This window comes from Rhinolophus ferrumequinum, chromosome 16 (genome assembly GCF_004115265.2).
Source record: "Rhinolophus ferrumequinum isolate MPI-CBG mRhiFer1 chromosome 16, mRhiFer1_v1.p, whole genome shotgun sequence".
Lineage (NCBI taxonomy): Eukaryota > Metazoa > Chordata > Mammalia > Chiroptera > Rhinolophidae > Rhinolophus > Rhinolophus ferrumequinum.
Window position 1 is genome coordinate 33726425 of NC_046299.1, and position 14322 is coordinate 33740746.

Below are 14322 nucleotides of genomic sequence, written 5' to 3' on the forward strand. Positions count from 1 at the left end.
TTTCTGTTGGAGATCTGGCTTTGATAATTTAACTATAAATAGTTTGTAGCGTGTCATGGCATATTATCTGGTGATGTTTATAATGTTAAAAACTAAAATAACTATTTTAAGAATTTGAGCCAAATCATATTTGGCAGATTTATTTTTTCTTTAGTTGAGGGCCAATAGGAAACCATGTTGAGTGTAGAATCTATAATGAATATGCTGTTGTTTCTGCTCTTTATTCTATAGGGTTCTATCACTTTTTAAAAGGCTTTTTTAGACTGTCCTTTATATGTATGCTCAAATCTGTGAGGCCATTGAATATTTGCAGCGGGAGAGCCCTGACCAACTAGCCCCAGGGCCAGCTCTTTGCTATGTATGAGATTTCAGACAAATCACAATCTCACTGGACTTTAGTTTACTTATATCTAAAAATTACAGCTGAACGAGAGTTCCAACACCTCTTCGGTCTGTCATATTCTGTGGTGTTTTATTACAAAGAGTTTATGTATGGTTGTTACTCTTCTATTACTTCTTCCAGTTCTGAGAAATGCATCTAATGATTTGAGCTATGCATTATATCTTAACATTCTCCCAGTAATGGATTCAGCATGGCTTTTCTGCGTGATGGTGATGGTAGCTGTTTTCTGAGCCCAGTCTAATGTATAGTCTTCTGGGTCTAGATGTGCAAACACTTTGTGTTTCCCTTTTCAGAAATGCCATAGTGTACTCTGAATTGAGTGTGTGTGTCCACGGGAGAGTCTCATCTCGCCTTCTCCAGCTGGGCTAAGTCCTTACCTCTTAGCAGTGGCCTTTGAAGTACTGAATAGCCACCTAACAATTTACTTGCATAAAAATGAGCTTTCTCCCTTTGTACCATTACAGCATCAGCTGCAGGATAACAGCAGGTATGACTTGATTTTCAAGCTTCAAAGCTTGCTTGAAAAATAAAGGGTGGTTTTCTCGTGAAATTTGGAAGGCTGTTTTTACTCATGTGTATCGGAATAAATGGGCTTTTGAAAATGCCATTTGGAAGTGGCTGCATCGGTAAATATTTATGACATGTAAAGCAGGGCATTACAGAAAGAACAAGACGTATTTCTAGGAGTAATTAATATCTTTCATTCCTTTTACATGATTGGATTGTCACAGTAATAGCAATCCCTATGAAGATAGGTAAGGTAGTTGTTAATCCTATTTTCCAAAGGAAACCAATGCTTGGAGAGGTTAAAGGACCTTGTCAAGAAGGGAACTACCTAAGTTGGGTCCCAACTGCAGGCTCCCTGACTCACACTGTCTGTGCTCTTTCTACCACGCCACGCGTACAAAACAGTTAAATTGCATTATGTGTCACAGATATTAGTGATGCAGGAAATCAGGGAGGGGGAAAGGATTGTAAAGTAGAGTAGTCAGGAAAGGCTTTGCAGACAAGGACCTTGAAGACTAAGGGAAGAGCCTAGACTTGTTGAAGAGGAGTAAATGGAGAATTCCAAGATGGGGGTGAGCACAGGGATTCTTAAGGAGGGAACAATTTTGTTGCCCTAGTTATTAAGGGAAGCCATTTACTTTTCTGGCCGTCTCTTAAGAGTTCCTCTGGCTGTCTGATGAACTTGCCTTTGCAAGATTAGTGTTCCTTCATTTGGATGGAGGCTTACAATGCCCGTGTGTGTGCGCGCGCGCCTATATTGTTTCCTACCATTTGATTTTTTTTCTATTTTAAGAATTATCAGTTAAGAGATTATTTGACTGTTTCCCCATACTAATACTAGTTAAGTATTTTAACGAATAATACACTGAACTAGGACTCAGAACCTTAACTTAAAGCTCTTTGATGCAAGCTGCCACTTTCTGGAACTTAGTTTCCTCATTTATAAATGAGGGAGTTGGGTCACATCATTAATTTTCACACGGTGGGATTCCACGAAACGCCCTAGGGGCTGGGGGTAGAAAGGTCACCAGAGCAGGGGGGACCCTGGCCTTTTGCTCCACCTGTGTTTCCACTCAAGCAGCGGCATTTATTACTCTGTCATAGATTTAAGGTCCAGGCGCATTTGGGAAAAGGGATTCATTGATTTTTTGTGTGAAAAAATATAAAATTGTTGGGCCAGATGATTCTTAAGCTCAACATTTCTATGATATCTATTAAGTTGTTGTGTGTTATATACATTTTAAAAACATTTCTTCGCCAGATAGAATAAGAGGTTAAGCAGACTTGCCATATTCTTTCAGGTTATCTCAGGAAGCGTGTAAGTGCAAAGAGAATTGTTGATCCATACCAAGCAGTGTCCAAATCACTTCTGAAATATTTCTTAGAAAATACACCATTGGAGAGGCTGTAAAACATTTCCCCTTTGACACTGTTTATCGTTAGGTCCATTTAAAGCCCTCTCAGGGAAGACTAACCAGTGAATCAGTGGTTCCTTCAACTAATAATACGTTTGAAAACTATGGACTTATCAATAACTGGTTTTCCATCTTCCTTATTAATATTAAGTTTTTGCATTTGGGGTAGGGGGGATTGTTCTGGAAGTCCCAATATCTTGTCTTTTTCTCTTGCCTCTGCAGAAGGAAGAATCTTGTTCAAAAATGAGGTGAATAGATGCTCAGGTCCTCAAGAGCCTGGACAGCTACATGAGGTGTTTTAAAAACTGCCCCGACCGTCTTGCCACCCAGTCTCTTGTCATGAGGCCTGACGGGATGAATGTGCCGTGGCGGGACCGCATCCTGCCCTGTAGGAACCGTGACTGCTGACCCACCGAGCGCAAGCTGAGGACTGCATGTCATCTGCCAGTACAATGAAGGAAGTGGTTTATTGGTCACCCAGCACGGTGGCAGACTGGCTGCTGGAGAATGCTATGCCAGAATACTGTGAGCCTCTGGAACATTTCACAGGCCAGGACTTGATCAACCTAACCCAAGAGGATTTCACAAAACCCCCCTTGTGCCGAGTCTCCTCCGACAACGGGCAGCGTCTCTTGGACATGATAGAGACCCTGAAAATGGAGCACCACATGGAAGCACACAAGAATGGCCATGCCAACGGGCACCTCAGCATTGGCACAGACGTCACCACCCCGGACAGCAGTTTCAGCATCAAGGTCAAACCCAACGGGATGCCAAATGGGTATAGGAAGGAGATGATAAAGATCCCCATGCCAGAACCGGAGCGCTCCCAGTACCCCATGGAGTGGGGCAAAACGATTCTGGCCTTTCTTTATGCACTTTCCTGTTTTGTCCTCACCACAGTGATGATCTCGGTCGTCCATGAACGAGTGCCTCCTAAGGAGGTGCAGCCTCCACTACCGGACACATTTTTTGACCATTTTAACCGGGTGCAGTGGGCCTTTTCTATTTGTGAAATTAACGGCATGATCCTTGTAGGACTCTGGTTAATTCAGTGGCTGCTCTTAAAATACAAGTAAGTAAAGCAGAAACGCTCAGATTCAGGGATTGAGGGGTTTGCACTGCAGATGTCTTATATTCATTATTTGGAAATGAAATGTATCAAGCAATGGAGACAAAGCATGTTATCTCCCACCCCTTTTTGAAGCCACATACCCAACGAAAGCTCTGGCAGTTTTAAGAAAAGGCCATGTTTATTGCCTTCTTTCTACCAGGTTTGTACAGAATGGTGAATAGAATTGTTCGAGATGCTGTTCTTCTGTTTTCATGTCACAGGAGAGAAAACCCACAGACACCTTCAGAGGGTGCAAGCTATTGAACCACAGTTAAACTATCCAATCTTGGTGTTATTATCTCATGAAACAAATTGTTGACAGTTGGCCTAAGCACCGTGAATGGCTGTACAGTATAGCTTTTCCCACACAGAAGCAGACCTCTGAAACCTTCGTAACATGTGTTTAAAGAGGTTTCACACATAGAATTCAGAACAGCTATTCCAGAGTGGCTTGGGCTTTGGGACAATGACATTCTCAGGGAATGACTTTGTTTAGGTAGGTGGAATACAGATGAACCTGCATGGCTCTTCTGGAGTGTGTGGCCACTAAAAGCAGTGTTTGGCTATTCCATTCAAGTTTCTCTGGATTTTAAATAGGCACCTTCTTTTAGTTTCAGGTGGATCTAAAGTGGTTTTCATGTCCCTAGCTCTAAACTCAACACAGGTCCCCTCAGGCAAGCTGTTTGCTTGGGTTGCCTGTAACAAACTAAGCACCTACGTTTCCCTCGTCATTGATGTCTGGTTTTGCTCTTATCAGAACATCTTTATTGCTTCCATGCATAGGATTTGGAAACTGGCTTATTAAGGAACTGAGTTTGTCCGTTGTGTTGAGTGTCTCTGTGTTTCATGACCCATAGTATGGTTGAAGGTTAAGGAAATCCTCTTAAATCTGGAAAACGAAATGCAGACAGTTTATGCTGAACGTGGTCTGACAGAAATGATGAGTATTTTCCTGGTATGTTCACATGGACTGTGTTTTTCACCTTATAAACTACATATCTGCAAATGGAAATAAGAGCAGTTTCTAACTGCCAGGAAAAGAACTATAACTTGTGTAAAGGAAGTTGTTTAAGTGGCCAGTGTTTATTTTGGGGCTGGTTTGGCAATCCTAGACTGTAAGCTAAATTTGAAATAGAAATGATGATCTGTGCTGCATTTGATTTGGTAGAAGACCTTTTTTTGTTTGTTTTAGTTTTAAGAGGCTAAATAGATAGGAATAAGCTTTGGAAATATGAGATGCTCGTGAGTTTATTAATCACATTCTTTTGGCTGCCATTCTAATTCAGTTTCTGCTTTGACTTTTAAACTTTTGACTTCTAAACTTCTTTTCTTAAAAACACGTTAGAAAAAAATGCCAGTATTTTTTCTTTAAAAAGTCAAGGTCAACTAAATTATGTTTCCTGTGTTTTTCCTGATGTTTATTGTGTTGTTTAGGAGAGTTTGTTTTCTGGTTTTTCATAAAAATTTTTACATGCAAGCAAATAGTTTACTGACCCAGAATAGAACTTTGAGTAAGTCATACCATGCATGAGTCCAAATATTTCACAAAACTGTGACTTTTAAATAATTTTATTTTTGTTGTGGGAATAAAGGAAGGTCCTAACCATAGGGTTAATTTCTTTGAAATATATTACTGTTTATATTTCTCTCAGCAGGGACTTTTTCTTATATCTGTTTCGCTTTAAGCGTTCTATTTGTGTATTTTACTGGTACTATTGCCAATACTGTATTCACTTGTATATTTAAATTATTAAGTAGCAATAAATCAATTAATTTGTGCCTTGGACAAAATTAACCCAGTGCTGGGTGGTGTGGGTAAACCTCTAAATCTCAGGAGCCTAGTTTTTCTCACAGGTTAAAAAAGGGGCCTCTCAGTTTAGGTGATTTCTGTTGTTCTCTACAACTATGTTTTATTTGTTTCTAACATGATCGAATGGGCCAATTATGGTTGAATACTATTAGCTGCAGAGCCTTTTTTTTTTTTGTCCAGAATACATCTAACTAAGGATTATGTCAAGTCCCCTCTCTGGCTTCCATGTTGGCATGCTAGGGACATGGGGAATGGAAGCCACGTGTTGTCACGGTAACCCTAAGCATCCCCACCCCTGTCCTACTGGGCCATTTCCCTGGTTTTTCATCTCCCTCCGTGAGACCTCTCTTCCTTGCATATGGCACACCAAACATGTAAGGAGTAGGAAGAAAGATGCAGGTTGACATGCCAGGCAGTGGGGATTGATGAACCCCACTTTCCCTAGCTCTCGTAAAGCAGACTGAAATGTTCTTTCGTGTCAGAGACCCCTTGTTTCTAATTATTTGCCTGTTGCAGTATAGGACTTTTATTTATCCAGCATGTTGGGGAAATGGATCTTTCTGGTTCTGGAATATTCTGTTTAACAGAGAGTTTACCTCTCCCTCTTTTGTGCTTGACTCTTCTGAGTCTTGACCCTTTACCCAGCCTCCACCATGAGACTTACCACTCAGGAGACATACTGTGCGCAACTCCTCAGACGTAAGCCTGGTTGGCCAGTAATCCCAACGGGGAATTTTGCTTTGATTTTAAGAGTCTTGGGGCCCTTAAAGAAATCAGCCTGTTCCTTTTTGCTTCTGTATCTTCTACTTTTTAGAGAAGAATCAGAGGCTGAAACTGTACAGGATGACTTATTGAGAAACGAGCTCACTGGGATTTGGGCAACATCCCCCAATAACACACCCTTCAGCCAGATGTTTGAGGGGCTAGGAAACCTTAATGCTGAATCTGTGACATTGTGACATTTGGGTCTATCCTCAGGTTGTATGCAATTGTCCTTTACTGTTAAACGTAAGTTTTGGTTTTTGTACTTAATTTTTTTTTTTTTGGCTTCCTTTCATTCTTAACATCTCCCCCTCATGTCTGTATGTATATATGTTTGTATATACATATATCCACATGGGATCTCCATGACATTGCATAGTGGAAAGCAACAATAATGCCTGTCCTTGAGAACTTTTTGATTTTTAAAATTGTAAATAATGTTGTCTCCCCATTTAGAATTGGACTTGCAAGCCACTGACTAGGAAAAATTCCTGGGAAATCTCTGCATTTGTGTCAGACTTCACTGCAAAACAGGTATCCCTTGTTTTCAGAAAGCATGATAAAGAATATGTTAAACAGACTTCATAAGGACTTTTCATGCATGGCTAAATCATGGCTAACACATGGCTCCTCTGTGTGATACGTGTGGCTCAACTCTAGTAGGACATAGTAAACACCTGACGAAGAAGAAGGCTAAGGACAGGATTGTAGAACTTCCAAGTCAAGGGGTTTCTCGCCATCAGAGAAATCACTGTGACTCAGTGTGGCGATCGTAGTACCTCAGACTCAAACTTGTCCAAAAGTAGATTTCCCATCGTTTTCTTCCAACTTCTTCCTCCTCGGTGAGCAGTGGCATTTCCTAGAAACCTAGCTTTTTTTACACAAATGCTAAGTTCTGTCCATTCTAATTTCACATTCATTACCTCTTTCTTTTCCTACCTATTGAAGTGTAGTGGGTGCTAAAATGCCTTATCATGGAGGCCCAACTCCTTAGCATGAAGCTCAGGGTTCTTCATTATCTGGCCTTGATCTGTCCTTCATCATCCTCAGAGCTACTACAGTCCACCGTTTCCCTGGAACACTTGAAGCTCGTATAGTATCCCATTCTATGCCTTCTGTAGGTCTCCTTCGCTGCCATATTTTAAGTTCCTCGAGGGAAAAGACTAGATCCTATTCCTCATTCATCTTTATATCCCACTGCCCTGTACAGAGTCTGATACAGAGAAAGTGCTCACTTAAAATGTATTTATTCATTCATTCCATGTGTATTTACTGAGCAACCTTCTATGTGCCAGGCACTGTTGTAGACCCTGGGGGTGCTGCAGTGAGCAGAGGCCACTGATGTCTCATGGAGCTTATATTCTGGCTAGGCTAACGCAGGCAGTAAACAAGTGAACATATAATACCAGGTACTGATAAGGGAAATGAAGAAAAATAAGCATAGAAAGGGTGAGAAAGTATTGGGGATAGAAGAGAGGGGCTGGTATTTTAGATAGGGTGAGTGCAAGATGCCTCAGTGAGGTGAGGTTGAGCAGACACCTGAATCAAATGAGAGTGAACAACATGCAGGTATTTGGGGCCAGAGCAGGCCAGACAGCAAATAGAGCAATTGCAGAGTTCCCGAGGTTTATTTGAGAACAGCTGGAGGCCTGTTTGGCAAAGTGAGCTGTGTGGAAAGTGGTAACACAGGAAATCAGCAAGGTGTGGATGGTGGATCAGGTAGGGCATTGTCAGCCGTGGGTAAACAGTTTGTATTTTGTTCCCAGTCATTAGAGGAGAATGATATGAACAGACTTATATTTTAAAAGACTCACTCTGGAGTGAACAGTTGTGTCGAGTTCTAGAGAGACCGGTGGAACTGTCACTGAGTAGGTTCTTTGCAAATTGATCCCATGCCCAAAGGGAAGGAACTGGAGAAGGGGAATGGTGTTGGCAGATCCCGCGTAAGACCTGCTGTCACATCTCTATTCAGAACTGTTTCCTGGGGCTTTGTTTGTCCTGCGGGAAGGAACAGATACAATTTTCCAGTGTGGCTTTCCTGGGATCACACTCTTGTGAGTACTGGGATGGATTTTCAGATGTTTGATGGCACTATGTATCTTATATTCAAGAACCACTTAGGAAAAGATTTATTTTGTATTTTAACCTTTGATAAATGCTCTGGCTTTGGGGGCCTTGTCTGATAGGTGGGTGTCTGCCACCATAAGAAAGTTTATCTACAGCACTTAGCTCTCTTGTATGAACGCAATGTAATTCCCAAGGATATAATTTTGTGCTGATTGGCAACTGCTGCTCTCAGATGCTAATTTGATTACTTTAGGTTTGTTTTATTCAGCAGATAGCCTCTCCACTAACATTTATCTTTCGTTTTACCCCATTGTAATTCCATCAGTGTTTCTTTTCACATTAAGTTGATTGAATCAAAGTACTTATCTTTTTCCTCTTCTAACCTCCAAGGTAGTTTATAACCACAGTTATTGTCAACATTTCCTCAGTTGTTTTTAGGTCTTTGATGGTTATGATTAACTAAAGTTCTTAAAAGCTCTTGGTATAAAGCATTTGATATGAAGCAGGTCTCTCCAGATTCCTGTTCAATAGAATTTATTTTCCAAGTTCCACAAGAGCTTTTTCTTAAGGCTGTTTTACTTTATTATAAATTGACCTTATGCTGTGGACCACAGGCTGCTCTCTAATGGAGCCTTGGGCCATCTTTACATTGAGTTACTTATCAAGAATTGTTGAAGACTGCATGCTAAAGATGCAGCAGCACCACAAAACAAAGCTGCAGAGAGGTTATCTTCTGAGGAATTTGTTCTCATTGTAACATCTCCGTTTTTAAAAGTATGTGTTGTCCAAACTCTATGCAAGTATAAAACTCCCGAGGACAAAAATTCCCTCATGTTCTTGAAGCTATTGGGGGGGGTTATCTATCCCATTATTTAATTGGCTGATAAGCTGTCATACTCCTCTCCAGCCATAAAGCAAGATAAGAGCTCAGGGAGAACCTCTTCCCCTCCTTTCTTCTTCTTCAACACGTACCCACATCTGTTATGTGCTTATTCAGAGTCTGTTTTATTCTGTTTCTTTTCATCCATGTTGTCAAAAATCATTATCATCCTATTCAAGTGGCAGATTCCAAACCAGCTAATATTTGAGTAACAAGAAATTTTTATATGCATTGTATCATGTGATCCAATCACTCCTCAAAATCAGTAGTGTTATTTGCTCTCAGTGAGGGGAACTAAGACTCAGAGGAGCTATTGACTTGCCCGAGGTCCCACATGGTATATTTTGGGGATCGAAGGCAGTTGAGTATAAATTCAGTCTAGGTCATGGTACAACAGGCACCTGTCCTCTGGAAATACAGTTTCTTAGTAGGTATAGTGGTATCGATTCTATGTGCATAGGACAGAGAGAATCAAATAAGTGTTTGATAATCAGGTTTATGTGTCATATACCATCCGGGACACACGTGCATTTGCCCCAGAAGGGAACTGCCACCTCTGAGAACTTTCATGTCTCGCTGTTCCTCCATAGTGTATAGAAAACGTACTTAGCTCTGTCCTGACTGCTGCCCTGTAACCCTACGTGTGACGTGGGACCTCCTCATTACCGGTCTGAGAAATCCCCTGCGTCACCAACTTCCGTCATGATTTTCCCCTGAAGACCACTGACCAGGAGTGCCCAACCTTCTTTCCTTTTCTGTTTCTAGTAAGTTTTCTCCTCTGCCATTAATTCTGACCCATTGTCCATCTGAGCTCTAGAGCCTGGGTTGAAATCCTGTTTTCTTTCATTCCCTGGGGAACTTCCCTGTCCTGTTCCCATACAGTGTGACCTCCAGGGCTTTCGCAGGCCTCTGCTTCGCCTCCTTTTACCGGGGGCACTATTCTGAGGGTGGGGGGGTGGGAGGGGGGTGAAGAACAGGCACTGCAGGGGCTAGGTGACAGATTCAGCCCCAGGCTGTATCTGCTTCTCGGTCTGGCATTAGGTAAGTGGTGATCTTACCTGCTTTCACTCTAAGGTTTACCAATTTAGGTTTCAAGACCTAAATACTAGCCTAGCTGTAGGAATTGAAGGGAAAATAGGTTCATCCTCTATAGCTCCCTAAATTTCAGTAACCCTAGCAATCTGGCTTTTAAGTTACCATAAATATTATAAGGGAAAGAGAGCAAAAAAAAAAAAATACATAGATGCAATACATTAGTTTTCATGAGTTAAGTTTTATTTAGGTTGGTACAAGAGTAAGTGCGGTTTAAAACGTTAAAAATAATTGCAAAAACTGCAATTGCTTTTGCACCAACCTAATGTAACACTAAAGAAAATTAAGTAATAACATGTTGTTAGTAGGCCGATTAGAAGACAAAGGTAAACGAAAAGAAGACAAAGGTAAAAAAAGAAAAAACGTTACTTACCGGTATCGTGTTGCCAGAGGTAAATATTAATGGTAATATTTGGGTTCACATCCCTATTAACATTTTTTGGGTGCTCATTTATTCATAATATATACAGTACGTGTGTAGTGTTAAATGGTCTCATATTTGCCTTATATTTTACAGCATGCCTAGGAATTATCTCTTTCCCTCTTCTCTTAAACAACCACCGGCCTAATGATTGGTGATCTGATGTAGAAGTCACCATATCTGTCCCCTACCAGCCTGTCAGTGTGGTGACTGTGGCAGTTAAGCATTCAGTTATACTGTAAATCTTACTAGTTTAAGATCATTCTTTCTTTCCAGCCACCCACTAACAGAATGAATTTTGTCAAGTCACTTACCTACTGTAGTAGCAGTTTCCTAACCTGCAAAGTGGGAATGATGAAATAGTGTGTATCTCGGCGCTGTTGTGGGGATGGAGTGAGAGAATATGTACAAAGCACTTGGCTGAGACTTTGGCCTCCTCCTGGTTCCCAGACCTCCCATCCCCATCGTAGTAAATGGCATCTCTGTCCTCCTCTGGCTCTCAGGCCAGATGTCTTGGTTTTGTTCTTGGTATTTGCTTCCACCCCACATCTGGTCTCTCTGTTAACCCCTACTTCTCACCACCTCTGTCGCTGCCCTCGGTCTAACCACTGTCATCTCTTACCTGGGTTGTTGAGAGGGCCTCCTGCTGGTCTCTGTGTTTCTGTTCTTGCTTCCCTGAAGTCATTGTCAGCTTGGCAGACAGAGTGTGGCGGTGTAAGAGTGAGCTCTTCTCTCACCTCATCTATCTTTAAGGCCAGAGTCCTCCTGCTGACCAAGGAGGCGCTGTCAGACCCCACACTGTGTCCTCCTGGATCGCACTCCACGCTCTGGCCCCTTTGGTCAGCAAGCAGTCCGGCATGCTCGTCTCTAATTTGGAATCTTCTCCCACAGATGTCCTCCTGGCTAACCCCCTCATACACAGGGATGCCTTCTCTGACCAGCTTAGCCCCAAGTTGTAACCTCTCTTCCCCCGGTGACAGTCTCACTTAATTTTACTCTTTAGCACTTACCGAACATGCTCTATATTTTACTTATTTATCCTGTGTGTTGTTTGTGTCCTCCACTGGACTGTAAGCACCACAAAGCAGGTTTGTGTCCGTTCCGTTCACTGCTGTATTCCTAGTGCCCAGAATAATGCCTAGAACATAACATTTTTGTTCTGTGAATAAATAAAAATAGCAGCAGTTAACATTTATGGAGTATTGCTCTATGCTAGTTACTGTGCCGAGAGTCTGATAAATGTTAGCCGCTGCTGGTGATGTCTATGCTTATTATGTTTCTAGAAACCTCCTGTTAAAAATGAGAGTATGTTACTTTTCAGGGTAATCTATTAGCCCAAGAGCAAATATGAATTGTTTAGTTCCACTAGCTGTGACTGAACAAGCCCCTAAGAATGTGACTCAAGGTGATTAACTTTTGATGAAGGGAAGGAATGAGGAAAGATCTGGGTAAACATATACATATTTGCATTTTATATACCATATGTACATATTTGTATCATATATATACACAGATTTATACACACGTGTGTTTATTACAGAGGGTGCCCAAAAAATGGATACATATTTAAGAAAGGAAAAAACTGTTGAAATTATAATACTCAATAGATGCCGATAACAAAAGATGAATACAAGTCATGTGTATACGTTTTTTTTGGCACCCCCATATATGTATATATATACATATATACACATACATACATATATTATGTTTGTTAATAGCCTAAAATACAAGAAATATAGCTCCTTTCGTTTTGTACATATGTATGTAGCAGTTTGTGGATGATACTTGATTTTAATTCTACATAACTTTCTCCAGTACATCATATCGAGATGGTCATTCAGATCTTATAGAGGAACATTTTTTCTTTATCTTACATTACAGTCTACCATATTTTGCCGTGTATAATGCGCACCTTGTTTTTGGCCCAAACTTCAGGGAAAAAATCTTTCATTGTAATTTTTTAATTCAAATTTTTATTTGTTTACATTTAGGTACTTGTTTTTTGTATTATAAAGGAATTTTGGCACTTATTTTTTAGATATGATGGTACAAGAAATTTTATGTAACAAATAATACAAAACACAAGAACAGATACAAGGTCCAAGAAGTTTTATGTACCGGTAACAAATTTACCATATTGCGTATCATAGAAGACCAAGAACTCTTCGTTGTTGCAAGTTCCAAACCTGTTATCATATTCCAGGGTATTATTTTGCATATAGATATTATTGATTTCTAGAGTTACACTTTTAACTCCTAAGCATAAATAAAAGAATTAAAAACATTTATATAGATGTAGAATTAGTACCGCCCATGTATAATGCACATTCTTATTTTTCCCTCACAAATTTGGTAAAAAAGTATGTATTATACACGGCAAAATGAGTATATTTAACCCAGGAAATAATATATTTTTAAAGGTAAGTTGAGTGGAGATAATTTTTATAGTGTTATCTGTTCTTTGCAAATTCTCTAAACAGGATCATTTCCTAAACTTAATGAACTTTTGCTGTATATTTTAGATCTTTTACATGGGGCTTAGGAAAAAAAACAAAAATCTAAGCCACTGCCTTTTCTAAACTGACAGTTTCATTAGTGAAAAGAGCAACTACCGTAATTGAAAGTCTAGAGAACTGGGTTTGTGTGGTGCTTCATTGACTGACTCTCTGGCCCCCTATACTTAGTACTTAAACTGTTTACGTCTTAATTTTTCCTTCTGTAAAATGGGATAATGATATATGTAAACAGGAGTGTGGTTAAAATAATTAACACCATAGATGTAAAATCTCTTTGAGTTGGATCTTAAAAAGGCAGAAAGACTGCATATACAGACACGTTGTTGGGCTGGGTACATGGATATGTGTCATTGTCCTGAATCACACAGTGTGTCATCCACCCTATGTGGGAATGCAGAAATACTAAATGAGTTATTGGTCTCCTAAGAGAGCATATAGTTTCACTTCTCTATTTGTTCTACAGCCTTTTTTCTTTCCCTTTCATTTGTTTTACAAACCTTTCCCTGGAATTTTCTTTCCCGAAGTACTGAATGAAGCCTGGGCTTTCAGGAATGACCATCTGGAGCCACTGAGACTCCTGTGATGGGTAGAAAGCACATACGGGGCAATGGGATGTTGAGGGAAGGGAGAGATCACAGTCCGCCTAGTTGGATGAATGCAGCAATCTTAGCAAGTGTTGTAAATTGAAATGTAAGTGCACAAGGGATGCGCGTGAAGGATCGGTGAGCATCACAGCAGGGTAATTTTGGCAGGTATATGGAAAAGTTTAAAGCGCAGACGTTTATGGAAAGAAGCAGGGAAAGATTTCTCAGAGGGAGTAAGAAGCGAAGCTCCACAGCACAGAGCTGTATGATATGCCAGTATCACAGGTACCATCGTAAACCTCACAGGGACTGAAAGATGACCAAGACAGCTTGCTTAAGAGCTGCCTCTGATAGAAGGGATGAGACCTTCTGTTGGTAATGGTGATGCCAATTTTACTATAAAAATACCGTAGCATAGAAACAAAGTTGTGAAGTGATTCAGAGGAGGAAGTTACTCTGTCAGTTGGGGACATCTGGAAGTCTCCATGCAGATGTGGATGGATAGGATTGTAGGAGACGGGATAATGGGAGAGGCCAGGGAAAGAGATTTGCTGGCAAAAGCAAGAAACTCGGGTTTTAGGGAAACTATAAGTGGCCCCTTTTGCCCAGATCAGTGGGGTTCACATCTGCAGATAAGATAGGTAAGAGAGCATGAGGACATGTAAAGGGCAGTCAGGAGGGGAGGTTGAACTTCAGTAGGCTGTGGTAAGCCATTGCACGACCCAGGGTATCCAAGGGTTAGTAGCAA

General features: G+C 40.7%; 1 protein-coding gene across 5 annotated transcripts in view; it reads left to right on the forward strand.

Annotated features, from left to right (window-relative positions):
- Window positions 1–14322, forward strand: part of SGMS1 (sphingomyelin synthase 1) — a 254168-nt gene that overhangs the window by 213114 nt on the left and 26732 nt on the right. For all 5 annotated transcript variants that reach the window (XM_033130235.1, XM_033130231.1, XM_033130232.1 and 2 more), the window contains one exon: window positions 2548–3400. In XM_033130235.1, the coding sequence (XP_032986126.1) occupies window positions 2760–3400 (641 nt within the window). In that variant the 5' untranslated portion in view covers window positions 2548–2759. The remainder of the gene's footprint in view (window positions 1–2547; window positions 3401–14322) is intronic.